The 16,661-nt window shown below is 40.1% G+C and overlaps 1 protein-coding gene across 2 annotated transcripts in view; it reads right to left on the bottom strand.

Moving 5' to 3' along the window:
* CNTNAP2 (contactin associated protein 2) overlaps nt 1–16,661 on the bottom strand; it is a 2,096,032-nt gene that overhangs the window by 388,181 nt on the left and 1,691,190 nt on the right. For both annotated transcript variants that reach the window (XM_061198858.1, XM_061198859.1), the window contains exon 15: nt 9,281–9,408. In XM_061198858.1, coding sequence (XP_061054841.1) covers nt 9,281–9,408 — 128 coding nt within the window. The remainder of the gene's footprint in view (nt 1–9,280; nt 9,409–16,661) is intronic.

The following is a 16,661-nucleotide window of genomic DNA, read 5'->3' as shown; positions in this document are numbered from 1 at the left end:
TGAATGATAGGAGTATCATTGTTATTCATGGTGGGCCCCTAGATACCTTTTATTATTTTTTTTTAAATTTTATTTTTAATTAAATTTTATTTTTTTAACATCTTTATTGGAGTATAATTGCTTTACAATGGTGTGTTAGTTTCTGCTTTATAACAAAGTGAATCAGTTATACATATACATATGTTCCCATATCTCTTCCCTCTTGCGTCTCCCTCCCTCCCACCCTCCCTATCCCACCCCTCTAGGTGGTCACAAACCACCGAGCTGATCTCCTTGTGCTATGCGGCTGCTTCCCACTAGCTATCTATTTTACATTTGGTAGTGTATATATGTCCATGCCACTCTCTCACTTTGTCCCAGCTTACCCTTCCCCCTCCCCATATCCTCAAGTCCGTTCTCTAGTAGGTCTGTGTCTTTATTCCCGTCTTACCCCTAGGTTCTTCATGACCTTTTTTTTTTTTCTTTTCTTAGATTCTATATATATGTGTTAGCATACGGTATTTGTTTTTCTCTTTCTGACTTACTTCACTCTGTATGACAGACTCTAGGTCCATCCACCTCACTACAAATAACTCAGTTTCGTTTCTTTTTATGGCTGAGTAATATTCCCTTGTATATATGTGCCACATCTTCTTTATCCATTCATCTGTTGATGGACACTTAGGTTGCTTCCATGTCCTGGCTATTGTAAATAGAGCTGCAATGAACATTTTGGTACATGACTCTTTTTGAATTATGGTTTTCTCAGGGTATATGCCCAGTAGTGGGATTGCTGGGTCGAATGGTAGTTCTGTTTGTAGTTTTTTAAGGAACCTCCATACTGTTTTCCATAGTGGCTGTATCAATCTACATTCCCACCAACAGTACTAAGATGGAGAATGGCCCTGCCCGGAAGACCAACCATGGGATTAGGGGGTTGGGGCTTTGAACCAGGATATATCAGCCCTGTCTCCAGGGAGGAGAAGGAAGGGAAGCTGGAGATTGAATTCAATCATGTGGCCGATGATTTACTGAATCATGCCTACATAATGAAACTCCAGTAAAAAATGTGGACATCTGAAGTGCACGTGAGTTTCCCTGGTTAGTGACACACACTGATAGGCTGAGCGGGTGATGTGTCCACATTCCATGAGGAGAAGACACAGGGACTCCGCATTTGAAACCCTCCCAGAACTCACCCTGTGCATCAGTTCATTCAGCCAGTCCTGATTTGTATCTTTGATAATAAAACTGTAATCTTGAGTACTGTGCTTTCCTGACTTCTCCGAGTCATTCTGGTAAATTTTTGGTCCTGAGGAGATATTGGGAACCCCCAAATTTGTAGTCAGTTGGTCAGAAGAGCAGGTGGCTTGGGAACCCCCTCTGAACTTGCAGCTGGGGTCTAAAGAAAAGGCCGTCTTCTTAGGGACTGAGATCTATGCTGACTCCGGGCAGTTCATGTTAGGGTCGTGTCGTAGCATTGCAGAGAGAATTTCAGACTGTGGTCAGTTCTATGGGGAGTGGTGAGATGTGGGTGACTGTTAGCTGAGTGGGCAGGGAAGCTCTCTTGGAAGAGTTAATATCGAAGCTGAGACCTGCAGCCCAGCTCAGCCTCGATGGGGAGAAAGTTCCAGGCAGAGGAAACCACCAGGAAAAGTTCTGGAGGTGGTAACAAGCAGAGCACGTTGGAGATATGAGACCAGTGGGGCTGGAATGGAAAAACTGGGGATGACTGGTGGGTGGGGCAGATCACACGAGGTAGCCTCGTAGCATGTGGTAAAGGGTTGGCATTTTAAGAGTGATGGGAAGCTATCAGCTGGTTATAAGTCAAATAGTGCTGTAATTTGATTCACCGCTTGGAAAAGTCACTCTGGATAATAGGTGGAGAAACGATTATGGTGGTGAATGTGAACTTCAGTCTGCAGTGTTTATGTCTTGATTGCCCATGTTTTTGTAGGCTCTCTGAGGGCAAGAAATGTAGTTTGTACTTCCTTATATTCACACAGTGCCTCAGATCAATGCTGAGTGTATATATAGAAGCTACTGTATAATCTAGACTGAAATCTGAGTGTGCATGGAGAAAGACAAGAATGTAGCAGAAGGGGAGGTGAATCCTTGCTCAGTAGCATCAGTGGGTGAATTGGAAGGTTATTGTGACTGAGTTTGAAAACCAGCTAAAATCTGCATTAAAACAGCAAAATATTCTGCCATAATTCCATACATTTTTCAAGTCCTACACATTTTTCCAAAAAATTTTTAAACTCTAGGTCAGAGGTTCAGCAAACTATGGCCTTCAGGCCAAATCCAGTCTGTTTCCTGTTTCTCTAAGTAATATTTTGTTGTAACCATCCACGTCCATCTGTTTACATATTGTCTACGATAGCTTTCACACTACAGGGTTGAGTGGTTCTAACAGCCTGTATGGTCCCAAAGCCTGGAATACTTCCCATCTGGTCTTTCAGAGAAAAGGTTAGCTGACTCCCTATTTGGATGAAAGCCTCCTTTTGTGGTTGCCATCGGGAATGGTGAGTGCTGTGTATGTTATTGGGCTCTTTGTGCATTTTGCTAGGGTCCTCCAGGTTCTCCAAGGGCAGTTTCCAAAGATGGTAGCAAGCAAAGGGGGTGGTTTCCATCTGCTTCCAGCAAAGGAGACCAGAGAGAAGGAAATGAGGGTTGTTTGCATGGACAGACATCACCCTGGGAGCCCAGCAAATGCAGCTGAGCTCTAAGCAGAGGTTGTGGCCACCACCTCCCAATCAGGAAGGAGGCTACTGGCTGGGTGCCAACTCTCAGCTATGAGACAAGGCAGGTCTTCTCCAAGAATAGGTAGAGTCGAGGGTAAAGACAGTGGGATATAGGACAGGGAGGTGGGCAGAGCTTTTCTGATATCAAGCCTGTCACTCTTTCCATAATGAACGAAGGTAATAATAATGGTGGTAATAACAACCAGAGAGTACTGACTGTGTGCAAGGCTGCGGGGAATTGGAGTTTAAAAGAACCACTGCAGCGATGCAGTTATGATTATTCTCATTTGCAGCTGAGAGAAGGTTGTGAGCAGGAAGTGGAAGACCAGGGAGGTTAAGGAACTGGTTCAAAGGCACATGGCTGGCGAGGGAGGGAGTTGGGATTTGGAGCCACATGTGTGTGATTCCAAAGTCTATGCTATTCAAAGTGCTGCGCTCTAACGTTGCTACTCAGAGTGTGGTCCACTGGCCAGTGGCAGCAGCAGCAGCATCTCGAGCCCTGGCCCAGACTTCCTGAGTCAGAATCTGCGTTTCACCAAGATCCCCGGTGATTTCTGAGCACATTAAAGTTTGTAAAGCACTGCTACTCAAGACCTCCATACTTTTTTCAAACTCCCACTAAGAATCCAAGCTTCCATCCAAATTTCCACTTTGTCAGAATTTTCACCCTTGATATAATATAAACTGATCCAGGATGGGAGCCATGCCCCATTTTTCTCAGTAAAGGCTCTTAAGTTGAATTAGATCCTAGAAGCAGATCCTGGAAAGGTAAGAAACTGTTTCACCTAGCATTTTTCTTGATTCCAAACATGTTCCACACCAGAAATTCTTAGAACCAAAGGAGCAAGCCTAACTCTCCAAAGAAAAGTTTGGAGAGATCACTTGGAAAGTTCAGCAGAGGAACCCAATGGTGGGGATTCAGTTTACAGAACAAAGTCCCTCCTGTACCTGGGATCCTGTGACAAGTTCAGGGAAAGGATGGGCACCCAGGGAGAGGACACCAAGGAAGCAAGACTCACTCAGCCAGGCAGATCTCCTCTGTGGGATGTGATGATTCCTCTAAATACAAGCAGTATTTGAGAGGATAGGTGGGAAAGTCAGCCACATGCATACAAATACCACATCTATTGTAAAATAGAAATACTACCCCCCAACTGTAACTAATTTTACTTCCCACTTCTACAGTGAGTTGGCAGCTAACGTTGAGTGGCCAAATAATATTAAAGAGCTGATTCTTCTCAGGGGCGCTGTCCACTTCTAACTGTTTAAAGTCTGGAAGTCTGGAGTCTGGAAGACCAAAGGGAAGGCTTCCTTCTTTCTGCCTCTGCTGCCTGTGTCACTGGAGCTGCCCTTAGATGTGCCCAGAGGGCTCAATCCTTTAATGGGAATCAGCCTAGGTTTTGATCCTGAAAATTTCACTATTTCTGCTTGTTCTTAAGAGACACTCTGGCTTCTCAGTCGGTAGTAGCCTATGGCAATAGCAACAGAGGCTGGAGCATTAAGAAAAAAATAGAAGTTAATGGTTTCTACACATAACTGTGGGTGGTTTTTATTTGTTTTTTCCCTGTTGGCTACTATCAGCCAAAAAAAATGCCTAGAACTAGAAGTAAAAACAAAACACACAAAATAAAGAAGTCACTAACTTTCTGTCATTGAGCCCTCATCCCTATGGCTGTGAGTTTTCTGTCAGGGTTTCCAGACAGTTGATCCCACAGCGGGGCAAGATTAAGAGCTCGGCACCACTTTATTGCTCTGCTTGGCTGTTGATGGGCAGGGACCCAGGGTCAGAGTTCCAGGTCAAAGCTCCCTCTTCGGATCTCAACATTCATCTTGGCCACAGGGAATTACTAAAGATGAAGGCTTGTGTCAAACTCTCCCTGTGCTCTGCCATAAACCAGCTGGGAGCCCCTGGGTCGGTCACTTAACCTCCCCATACCCAAGTTCCCTCGTCTGTAAAATGAGAGGTTTGTACTGTCTGATCTCTAAGTCTTCCACCGCTAGAATGTTGTGATTCTTTGTTCTTGCTTTTAGCTGTACCTGATGCAAATACGTACATCTACATTTCATGGGAAGAAATGGGGAAACGAAAAGAACGTGGAGCACCTGCTCTGGAACCACACAGATCTTCTGGCCCCAGCTCTGAAACTCATTGGCAAACCATCTAATAAGTCTGATTCTGTTTTCTCATTGGTACAAAATACAAAGATATCACCGCATACAGGATGTTGGGAGAATCAAGAGAGAAGATGAATATAAAGTGCATGGCTTACAGCCTGCACGCTGGGCCCTTTCCCTTTCTCGTCTCTTCCAAGCCTGAAGCAGCAAAGAAAAGGGGGATAAGCAAACTGTCGACTCTTCTCTGGAGCCCAGGGAGCGGCTTCCTCTGCACAATCAAAACCGCTTCCTGAGCTCAGATGAGCAGCTGCCCCTCTCTCCTTGTCTAGTCCTCTTGGGCGGCACTGAGTGTGTCTCACACAGGGAGATGGTGTGGCCTGTGTGTGTCCCTGGGTCCATCCTATGGGGAATGATACTCATTTGAGCCCCCAATGAAATTGTCTTATCCTGGGAGAAACAACATGTAGATACAGTCATTGCCTTGCCTTCCTTGGTAAGGGAATGGCTGGTGATGGCCCTGGTTTGTAAAAGTCTTACAGTAAAGACAGGGTGGCCTTTATATATCTCGGGCACATATGATTGCATTCCCAAAGAACAAATGTCCACTGTCATTTGGATAAAACTCCATCATCATCTTTATTTCTTTCACTCTCAGCTTTGTCTCTGTCCTCTGAGTGTTCCCGAATTGGATGTGGTCTGCCTTGCCTTTTCTTCTTGGCCTCTCAGAGTCACCTTTGTAGCTCTAAGAACCTGAATTTACATCTTAAATGCCCACCATGACTCCAGTGCTTGGCCTACCATGCTGACAGCCAGGGCGGGTTTCAGGCACGGACTCAGCGGTCCTTGAGTAACACGTTTTCCTGATTGTTTCTACCCAAGTGTATTAAAAACACTTGCCTTTGTAGCAAACTTGCTCCTAATTAATTGTTTGAAGTCTCTGTATCCCTAGAGGAGATATGGGAAATCTTTACCTTATATGGTGGAGAATAAAACAATTATCTAGCAAATACTTTCTACAATTAATTATAGTCACTATATATAGTACAAAAAAGATTCCTATCTCCAAAACCCGAAATAGTTTGTTTTTGAACTAATTCCATAGAAGTTTAGCAACTCCGTCCAAGAACAATTATATTTTTAAATTTGAAAACAATTTCTACTCTGTCAGCCGTTTTGGTCCTCTAAATGGCTCTCTTGTTCCTTCCTAGGCGAGTACGCATGGTTTAAGGGGTAATTTGTAATTTTACCTCACTTTTTATCTTAGCTAACCATCCATCCTCAGTCACACTTTCAGTTTCATTTAGATTTGAGGCTTCCATTTGAACGTGTTTGAAAAAAAACCCCCAAAAGTATAAGGGCATAAGCATTTTACAGTGCTGTATGGGAAATGCAGCAGGTCTGGAACTCACTGATTTTCTTAGCATTTTGATTATATGGGTCTATGAGTTCAGATGAATCAAAGTAAAAATGAAACTCAGCAGGCATGATGAAATCAACTGAAACTGCCGAAATGGTTGGTCAGAGCCCACAAAAATTGTTTCATTCTCTAAGACTGGGAGGTAGAACCAGACCTAATTCAAGAGACAGCTTCCGAGGGCTGTCATCATCCAACTCCTCAAATAGAGAAAGACATTTCTCAACAGTGGATTTGGTTTTTTTAAACTGTACCTTTGCACAGACTTCAGTAAATGACACAAAGTTAATCTCTGAAAACAACAGGATATATGCATGATACCACTTTTTAACTTATACAAATTGGAATCTAATCCCCCCAACATTCATGCTGTGTTGGTAACTGGACGTGGGTGGGGAGAGACCCAGATCAAATACTTTTAAAACAATTTAATTTCTGCCGTTGACTCAGGGATGAGAATGGAGTCGGGGAAACAAGCCTGACCTTGTGCAGAGAAAGCTGCTTATGTTCTCTGCTCTGTCTTTCCTCTGGGAGCCTCCCAGAAGCAGCAAAAGGGGGCACAGAAATTTGTTGCATAGATGACATTTTAAAAGAAATATTTTGTTCATCTGTAAAACAGAAAGGCTAATATTTACCTTGCCTACCTCGCAGGGGGCTGTATCCAAGGACACCATACATGTGTAAAATCTGGAAAATGCTATGAGGTAGACACTTTGTCATTACTGTGTCCACGTTAGAACATTCTTAAAAGGAAGGTGAGCATCAAAACTGCTAACTGCTACCTGGCAATTCAGGTATGAGGTATATAACATTGCCGGTTGCCTACAAAAAACGAAGATCTCTCTCTCTCTCGGACACAAAAGTATTCCACATAATTGAAATTAAAAATTGACTGTGCTTTTATTTTCATGAAGTATCAGGTAAAATACAGACTAAGTCTTGATGAAGCTGCAGCACTACAGGAATCCCAAGGCCATGCAGTGTCAACGAACAGGATTAGCTCTTTGTCTATCAGTTGGTCCTAAGAATGTCTCTAAGAGCAACAGCCTTGGGAAAGAAATGCAAATGAACGTTGACCACCATACCTCTCCTATTTTCTCTATTTAAATATAAAGTCTGCCTGAAATATACAATCTATCTCTCCTTTCTTGAGCACCAGTTGCAATAATTTTAGATCATAAGTCTATTAAATTATAAAACATTTTATGTTTTCCAATACTTTTTAATGTGCATTTCTCAAAATATGGTTTGAAATTCTTTTTTTAACTCACCAGAGTACCTAGTAAAGTGCTAGACAAATAGCAGACACATAATAAATTCTTCCTGAGGACTGATTTATTAACAGAAAACATGCTAATATTAGCTATAAACTGTTAATACACTCCCACATATACTATTTAAAGTAACTGGACTCTTTAAGAGTGGTAAAAAAAATTTGCAGAAGTGGGATTGTATAACTATACTGACTTAATCCATTACTTAATGGGAACCCTTTCTCTAATTTAAGGCTAACTTTAGAATTAGAATTGATAAGTGAGAAATACTTTACCTTTATATACTAATGAGTAATTATGACATAATGTAACTGATTTTCACTCGATAACCCATGAGAACCTGCCTATTTTGAGACTGACACTATAGTCCATCTCTCAAAATACGTGTTTAAAAAGGCATATATATTATTATTTTATGTCAATATCTTTTCTTAAGCAGTCGAAACAAAATTTCTTATTGCACAGTTTTACTAAGCTAGACAAATGAAGCATTATTGTTTAATAAATGCATGACAAAGCTCTTTTGACCAGTTTCATTTTAAGGATAGCATTTTCATTTTCTCTGTGTAAGAAGGGAAAAATCAGTACAAACTCCATCTCTCTTTTGTATCAGGAACACTGCGTGGTTTAATTGCTGACAGCCTCGATGTACTAAGTAGTAAACAGCTGAGCACGCATCATTACATTCCTTAGGACACCTCTTTGAGTGGATGCAATAATTTATTACATTGAGTAGGTCTAATTCTCCCTTGATTTATGGAAGCGGTAATAACATTCCATCTGACAGAAGGCTTTGCTAGGAGGAATCCAGATCTAGGCACTAAAATCTTTATGGCCTCCCCAGGAGGAGGAGTTGGGACGCAGGTGGTATTCTGAGCACCACAGCGGAGAAAAAGGAGGGGTTTGCCTGAGGTCTTCTGACAAGTCAGCTACTCAGGGAACAGAATCTAGTCTCCTGATGCCTAGCGCACAATCACAAAAGCGTACCCCTGGAAGAGCTGCCCAAATCATGTGTGCAGACGAGAAGAGGGGAAATGACACCCAGGATGCTCACTGCAGAATCCCCATAGCAGCCTGTCACCAGTTCCCTCCGACTACGCATAAAGCACACTGAAGGGTATCAAACAACATAAACTCCTAATGGTACCCTTAATTAGGTGGGATCATCAGGCTAACTCCCTGACTGCCAACAGCCCCAAATTCCTCTCTGTGGTGCGGAATCTTGAAAGCAAGATGTAGTTACAGAAACACTCTTTGGCTTACAAGGGACCATCAAGCTCTGACGATGGTGAAATTTGATAGCACTAATGTCAAACTTTATATGACCATAATCCAAGTTTACAATGATACATTAAGCCCTAATGCTACTATTTATATCACCGTAAACTCAGTTTACGGTGATATAAATAGTCATGCTAATGGCATTAACAGCAGCACTCAGTGGAAGCAGAGCTGTTGAGTGCTGCTTTTATGCTGTTAGCACTGCTACTTTATAACCATAAACTTAGGTAGTCACATTTGCTACATACGAATATACAAGAAAGATGGATAGCCACATTTTATGCCCGTATCTAGCCTCCCGTACTGAAGACTTACAGCTTGCTGCCCTCCTCTGTGTGTTAAGGTCTGCCTAGCCCTCCATTTGGCTCTGTTTATACCGAACAGCGATCTGTTTTCTGCCAACCTCGCGTTTGCTGGGAAACACTATTTAAAATTGGTAAGGAGGTGCCAGACCCAGCTACGGGCACACTTACTGTCTCCTTGGCAGCGCAGGGGACCCACACTCAGTTTGGCTTCCGAGCCTTGCCGGTCAGTATCTCCAACCACCACCTGGCTTACTGGCAGGTGATCTTTGTAGGATAAGAAGCCAGCGTCCTTCCTCCTGAATCACAGGGAAAGACAGAAAAGCATGAGGAGGCTAAGTTAGAAACATGTCTTTTTGATCATTGTTTAAGTTGTCTAACAATTGACCACATTCCAATAAATGCTCAGAGGTGCACTAAGTAGAACCACAGTCAGAGTTGTTCCCTCTCTTCCATTGGGTGGTTTCACAGCTCATGGCTCAGAAGCAACTGTGACCGCTTTGCCTTCTGGAAAACAAAACGGACACCCTGATTTGCAGAGAGTCACAACCAATACACAGCATGCTATTTCAGGTTGAGTGTAGACTACCATGTTGCTTGAAGTACACACATCAAATGCTGAGCATGCATGCAGAGTTTGCTGTTGTCACGGAATCAGAAGTTCAACAAAGCCAACCTGATCTCTTGCATAAAATTAGAAACAAAACCCTATTAAAAAACCCCCTTGTCTCCTTAATTGCTTTGAAGCAGTTGCTTCAGAGGCTTTCTTCCCTGCTGTGCATCAGCTAAATAAGAGATACTTTTAGGTCCTTCATCTCTTCTTGTTTATTTTAACAACTGAAAGAGTTTATGCAAAGTTTCCAACACAGAGCAGGTGCTCACTAAGTGTCTGTTTCCATCGATAATGAGGAGTGGAGTTGAGATGCAAGCCCAATTTGGCTTTTCTCTTAGATTTGTTCTCCTGTTTATTCTATATCTATCTTGTTTCAGGTCTCCTAACTCAACCCCATACCCACCCTAAATAGAGGAAGAGGGCAAGGCTAGTTGTAAAGTATTGATTCTAGGATGAAGCACAGAAATACAGGAGATGTTCTTAGGGATGGAACCAAGGTGAGCTACCATGCAGCACAGATTTCACCTTAATAGGAAATTCCTATCCCCTCATCCTCTTTTTGTGCTGCTGTGGCCGAGAGATCCTCTCATTTGGGGCTAGATGACTGGGAGGCACAAATCAGTGTAAGGTCATTCCACAAATTTATCTTTTTGCATGATTTTGTGCACTGTTCAGCCTGAATGTAAATGAGAATTTTGAAATTGTATGTACAACTGATCACAGGAAAGGAAACTGATTTTGCATGATAGAAGAATGAGAGAAAAGTTGGGGGGGGGCGCTGGGAGGAATTGGGAGATTGGGATTGACGCATATACACTTTGGATACTATGTATAAAATGGATAACTAATGAGAACATACTGTATAGCACAGGGAACTCTGTTTAATGCACTGTGGTGACCTGAATGGGAAGGAAGTCCAAAAGGGAGGGGATATTTGTAGATGTATGGCTGACTAATTTTGCTGTACAGTAGAAACCAACACAATATTGTAAAGCAGATATACTCCAATAAAAATTAATTAAAAAAAAAAGAAGAATGAGGGAGAGAGTTCAATAATCAGGTTAAAGATCTGTCATTTGCATCTCTTGCAGGGAATTGAGGAGAACCAACTTGGAAGCCCGTCTCTAAAATGCTATGCTGTTAGGAGCAGTTACTTGCTCCTCTGACCTTCTAGAAAGTCACTGAACATATGCTCCTTCATGTGTCAGGACCCACAGAAACCCAGGAAGGAGTCACAGAATTTAGCCAGTGGACCGCAAACAAGTGTATTTTCCACTGCCTTAGTTATTTCAATGAGTTTCCAAGATAAAGTATAAAAAACAATTTTTTTTTTTGGGCTGCTGCCACATGGCATGTGGGATCCTTAGTTCCCCGACCAGGGATCGAACCCTCACCCGCTGCAGTGGAAGTGCGGAGTCTTAACAACTGGACCGCCAGGGAAGTCCAAAAAAAATTTTTTTTTAATCAAATGAGAACTAAGATCATGCAGAAAAGCACTGTGATTCTTACTGACATTGCAGCTACTGGTGACCCAGCCTCAAGTCATTTGTAAACCCAACTCCTTATATTAGAACTTCTATCAGTTAAAATCATGTTAGAGAGGGAAGAAAGTCTTTGCTATTAAATTTGATATTTAATGTTTCTTAAAGGGACAATAAATGAAAGCACCCTTAATAACATACTGTGATTTGACAACTTAGTAGAATAATGTGCATTCCTGTGGAACTTCAGGCCGAGATTCTCTACAAGTTCATTATCACTTAGAATTAACTGACTCTAGATCAGGGATTTGTGAGCTAAGTCCTGAGAACCATTCATCTTGTCGCTTTTTCTGTGATGGCCCATAAGCTTTTTTTTTTTTTTTTTTTAATATTTATTTATTTGGCTGTGCCAGGTCCTAGTTGCAGCATGCGGTATCTGTAGTTGCGGCGTGCATACTCTTAGTTGCGGCATGTGGGATCTAGTTCCCTGACCAGGGATGGAACCCGGGCCCCCTGCATTGGGAGCGTGGAGCCTTAGCCACTGGACCACCAGGGAAGTCCTATTTTTTTTAATTTTAAATGGTTGAAAAGAAATCAAAAGCAGAATAATATTCTGTGCCATGTGAAAATTACATAAAATTCAAAGTCAGTGTCCATAAATAAAGTTTTACTGAAATAAAGTCACTTTTTAATTTAACGTTTCTTTACAATATTGTCTATGGTGCTTCCAGGCTACACTGGCAGAGCTGAGTAGTTATAATAGAGACCATATGGCCCTCAAAGCCTAAAATATTTATTATCTGGCCCTTTATAGAAAATGCTTGCCAACTCTTGCTCCAAATCATCAGTGTCCATTTTTCCTTTGGGAATTTATTGAGCAAATATCCCACTGACAATCATGGTGGCCTAATGTGCAACTTATCCCCACAGTCGAGTGTAGGGTTAGGGAAGGGGCATGAGAATATCTCTGAGGTGGGGAAAAAGCATTTAAGCCAACATTTGTTTACTCTAGCAGTGAGAAGTAACGTAAACCTTATTAATAATTAACTTTCTGATGGGCGTTGCACCATGTGGCCTGCAGTCATGTGTCAGGATGCTCAACATCCTTACCTGATACTTGGTATTGTTGGTTCATTTACAATGAATGAGAAAGCGACTACTTTATAACAAATCTTGTGTTAATATAAGAGTATTTTGGAAACAAATGTTTGGAAATATTCCAATCACTATGTAATCTTATTGCCAAAATTTATATGTGCATAACCTCATAAGAATTTACACATCTACACACTTCCACAACTTGGAAACATAATTTTAAAATATTTGTAATAATCTTGTAAATGTAGAGTTCCAGTGGGTTTTGGACTTATTTTATAATACTGAAATGGGTCATTATTCAGTTACTTTGCAAATAAAACTGATTCAGAGATGATAGAGATTTACTACATTTTATCAAAACCTTTGCATTACTGGTCAATGAAACTGAAAAATTAACATCATGATTCAGTAGGTGCACTTAGCAATATACCTTTATCTAGTTTGTTATATGTACCTTTAGGTAGTATTTTTCAACTATGATAGCCAATAAAGTCAAGTATCAAAATGAAAAACACAGAGGGGCAGATCTTCAAATTGGTAATCCAAGATTATTTAAAATAATATGTATTTAATCCCATCACAGTTACTAAAACAATTAAAGGAAAAATGATTTAATTTCTATTAATATTTTAGAGAAGATATTATTAATGACAACTTTATATCATTTTTTAAAACTTTATTTTTTTTATATTGAACATAAAATGTTAATTCACTAGAACCTGTATCTTACTTTTATACTTATTTGTAAATATGTGCTCAAAAAATTTTTAAATAGGGTATCAAAAAATATGAAGAACACTGCTCTAATTCATAGAAAACAATAATAACAATACGGCATCTATCATTGAATAACTATGTATATTAGACTATTTCTTGTATACAACATCTAATCTGAAATCAATTCTTCCGTAGAGGCATCATTATCCCCATTTTACTGATGAGAATCAGAGAATTTATCTTGACCAAGGTCACCAGCTCATAACTATAGAGTCTGGATTCAAATCTTGATTATCTGGATCCCAATCTAGGATTTTCCACAAAAAAGAGGGGAGAAACAAAACAGAAGAAAACCAAAAAACAACTATGTCAATTAAAAGCCTTTTTCTTTTAATTTTCATTTACAGATGAGGTGAAGATGTACCTTTTTAGATACACTTAGCTATCCTGAAACATTGAGAAAATTATTTGTGATTAGTAAGTTCAAAGATATCTGTAATGTTATACTCAGAGGCATCCCCTACGCCATCAGCACACTAAGTAAAAGTGGTCTAGAACTACCCCACCCCCAAGCTAACCACTGTTTTTAACGGTATATTGAAGTTTACAAAAGGTTCCAGGTTCAGCTAATACAGAAGTCCCCCTCAGCCTCGGGGGATACGTTCCAAGACCCCCAGTAGATGCCTGAAATCACATAGTACTGAACCCTATATATACTATGCTTTTTTCTATATGTACTGTATATATCTGTGATAAAGTTTAATTTATAAATTAGGCACGGTAAGAGATTAACAACAACTAATGATAAAATACAACAATTACAACAATATACTGTTATAAAGATGTGAACGTGGCCTCTTTCACACACACACAATATCTTATCGTACAAATTTAATGCCTTTTGCATCCTAACTAAGCACTGTGTTGTAACTTTTGCAGTTTGAGGTGTGACAGCAAAACTACCACGAACTTCTTTTTCCTTCTACACAGTTTCATGGACAGAACATTCGTTCTCACCATGAATCTTAGCAACGTCAGCATATGGTTTTCTTTCCTTATTAAGTCACCACCTTTTCACTTAAAAGCAGCACTTAATGGCTTCTCTTTGGCATATCTGAATTGCCAGCATCACTGCTCTTGTGCTTTGGGGTCATTATTAAGTAAAATGAACAAAAGCACTGCAATTTTAAACGAATGAATTGTTTATTTCTGAAATTTTCCATTTAATATTTTCAGATCATGGTTGACCAAGGTTAACTGAAACCACATACAGCAAAAACTTAGATGAGGGACTACTGTAGTGATAACCCTCAGATATTCCTTAACCAAACCAAGAAAATAGGAGACAATAATTATCAGCTGAGAAAAAAAAATACAAAGTTACTTTCTCGATCACTTTTGATCAGGGATATAAATAGGGCCAGGGATTTTAAAGTCACAAACAACTGTTTGTGAAACTCACTGAACAGTCAACTCCCCTGGAAACAAATTGGTTGTGGAAACAAATTCATGGGTGGCAATAAACTGGTTTGGCTAGCATGAAGTTTCTTGTGTGATCCTACAGCATAACCCACTTTCAAAAAATGATGTGTGGATGAATAGAAAATAACCTGAGACCTGAAGAGGCACCCTTCCAAACACCTATAAGACTTCTATCTTAGCACCTGTGTGAAAATTATTTAGCAAGCAAAACAAGCCTTCATTGAAAGTTATATCTTTAATGATCGAGGTCAATCTAATTTAGGGAGATAGTCAGTAACTATTTATCATGTTAGCATAATCTAATTGCATCTATTGCTAGGCTGGTACATTAGAAAAATTCTATCATCCATTTCAAATAGGCCCTGAACTCAGACTCTTGCATAATCTTTCTATCAGTGTTGTTATTAAAGGAAAACTTGATTCTACAGAGTTTGCTTCTCTAACCTGGCATTACAGTTATTCTGCGTCAGTACTATTGTTCTGAGGAACTCTGTCTTACTCTGCTGCTCTTCCCTTGTCTTCTTTTCTTATCCTGCTGAGAAAGCAAACAAGCCTCTAGGCATGCTGGTCGTGCCCTTAGCTCAGTAAAAAGACAAATCCTTAGAGGAAAATAAACAGTCCAAGTGTCTGCAATTATAAGCTTGCTTTTCTACCAGATGTTATAAAAGTTACCACACTATGAGTATGTTCTATAATTCTAGCAGAGAAGAACTGCTGCTGCTTTGTGAAGCTTTAGAAGTACTTGTTTACTTAAAACAAACAAACAAATAGAATTACAGTCAGTGAACATTCATGTATTTCCATCACAGAATCACCAAGGTAGAAATTTCTGGAAGAATACAGGAAGTCAAAGATTTAGCTACAGAAGATGTCAAAGAGACATAGAAATGGGGAATAAACACATGAGAAGATGCTTAATATTATTAGTCATTAGAGACATGCAATTAAAAATCTACTGAGACGCCACCTTACTCCTATCAGAGTAACAGAAAAGACAGATAATAAGTGTTGACGAGGATTTGGAGAAACTGGAATCATCATACATCGCTCATGGGATTTGCAAAGTGGTGCAATCACTTTGGAAAGTAGTTTGGTAGTTTCTAAAAAGTTAAACATAGATTTACCATATGACCCAAAATTCCATTCCTGGATATCTACCCAAGAGAAAGCATATTGTCCACCCAAAGACTTTTAGGTAGATGATTAAAGAAGCTTTATTCACAGCAGCCCCAAAGTGGAAACAACCCAAATGTCCATCAACTAGTAAAAGGATAATCAAAATGTAGTATATCCACACAATAGAACATTGTTCATCAGCAAAAGAAATAAAATGTGGATACATACAACACAAAATGAATAAACCTCAAAAACATGATGCTAAGTGAAAGAAGTCAGACACAGAAGACCACATATGCCATAACTCCATTTATATGAAATGTCCAGAAAAGGCAAATATATAAAGATAGAAAGTAGATTAGTAGGTGCCGGGGTCTGGGGATGGGAATAAGGATCAATGGCAAATTCCCAAACTACCTTTATAATAGAAACTGCATCTCATTCAGCAAAAACCAAATATCTATGGTTTACCAGGACATGCCTAAAAGTAAAATTCTATTCAATTGTCACCATTTGCCACTGTCATCTCCTGGAAATGCCAATACTTTATAGCATCAAATCTTCATCTCAAGGACCGTTTCTAAACTTTTTGGGATATTTTGTGTAATTTTTGGTTCAAACAATATGTTCAAATTACCTATAAATTTTTGTATCTTTCCTCTGGACCCTTTCTGTCTCCTAATGGCCATCCCCAGACATTATGCTACTTCGGAAAAAGTAGACTTTACTTTTTCCATAGCAAGTACTCAGAAAAAGTAGGCCAGATGGGTGTAGCCGAGATGACAGATAGGAAGATCCTGAACTCACCTCCTCCCCCAGGCACACCAAAATTACAACTATTTACAGACCAACTATCTATGAGAACAACCTGAAGACCAGCAGAAAAAAGTTTCCACAAGTAAAGATACAAAGAAGGAACCACAAGACAGGTAGAAGGAGTGGAAACAGTGTATAGTCAAGACTACACTCCTGGGTAGACAACCCACAAATGGGAGAAAATCACAATTGCAGAGGTTCTCCCCAAGGAGCAAGGAGTCCAGGCCCC

The sequence above is a fragment of the Eubalaena glacialis genome, chromosome 8 (assembly GCF_028564815.1).
Source record: "Eubalaena glacialis isolate mEubGla1 chromosome 8, mEubGla1.1.hap2.+ XY, whole genome shotgun sequence".
Taxonomy (NCBI): Eukaryota; Metazoa; Chordata; class Mammalia; order Artiodactyla; family Balaenidae; genus Eubalaena; species Eubalaena glacialis.
The sequence above is the reverse complement of the archived record's forward strand: the minus strand, read 5'-3'. Positions and strand labels throughout refer to the sequence as shown.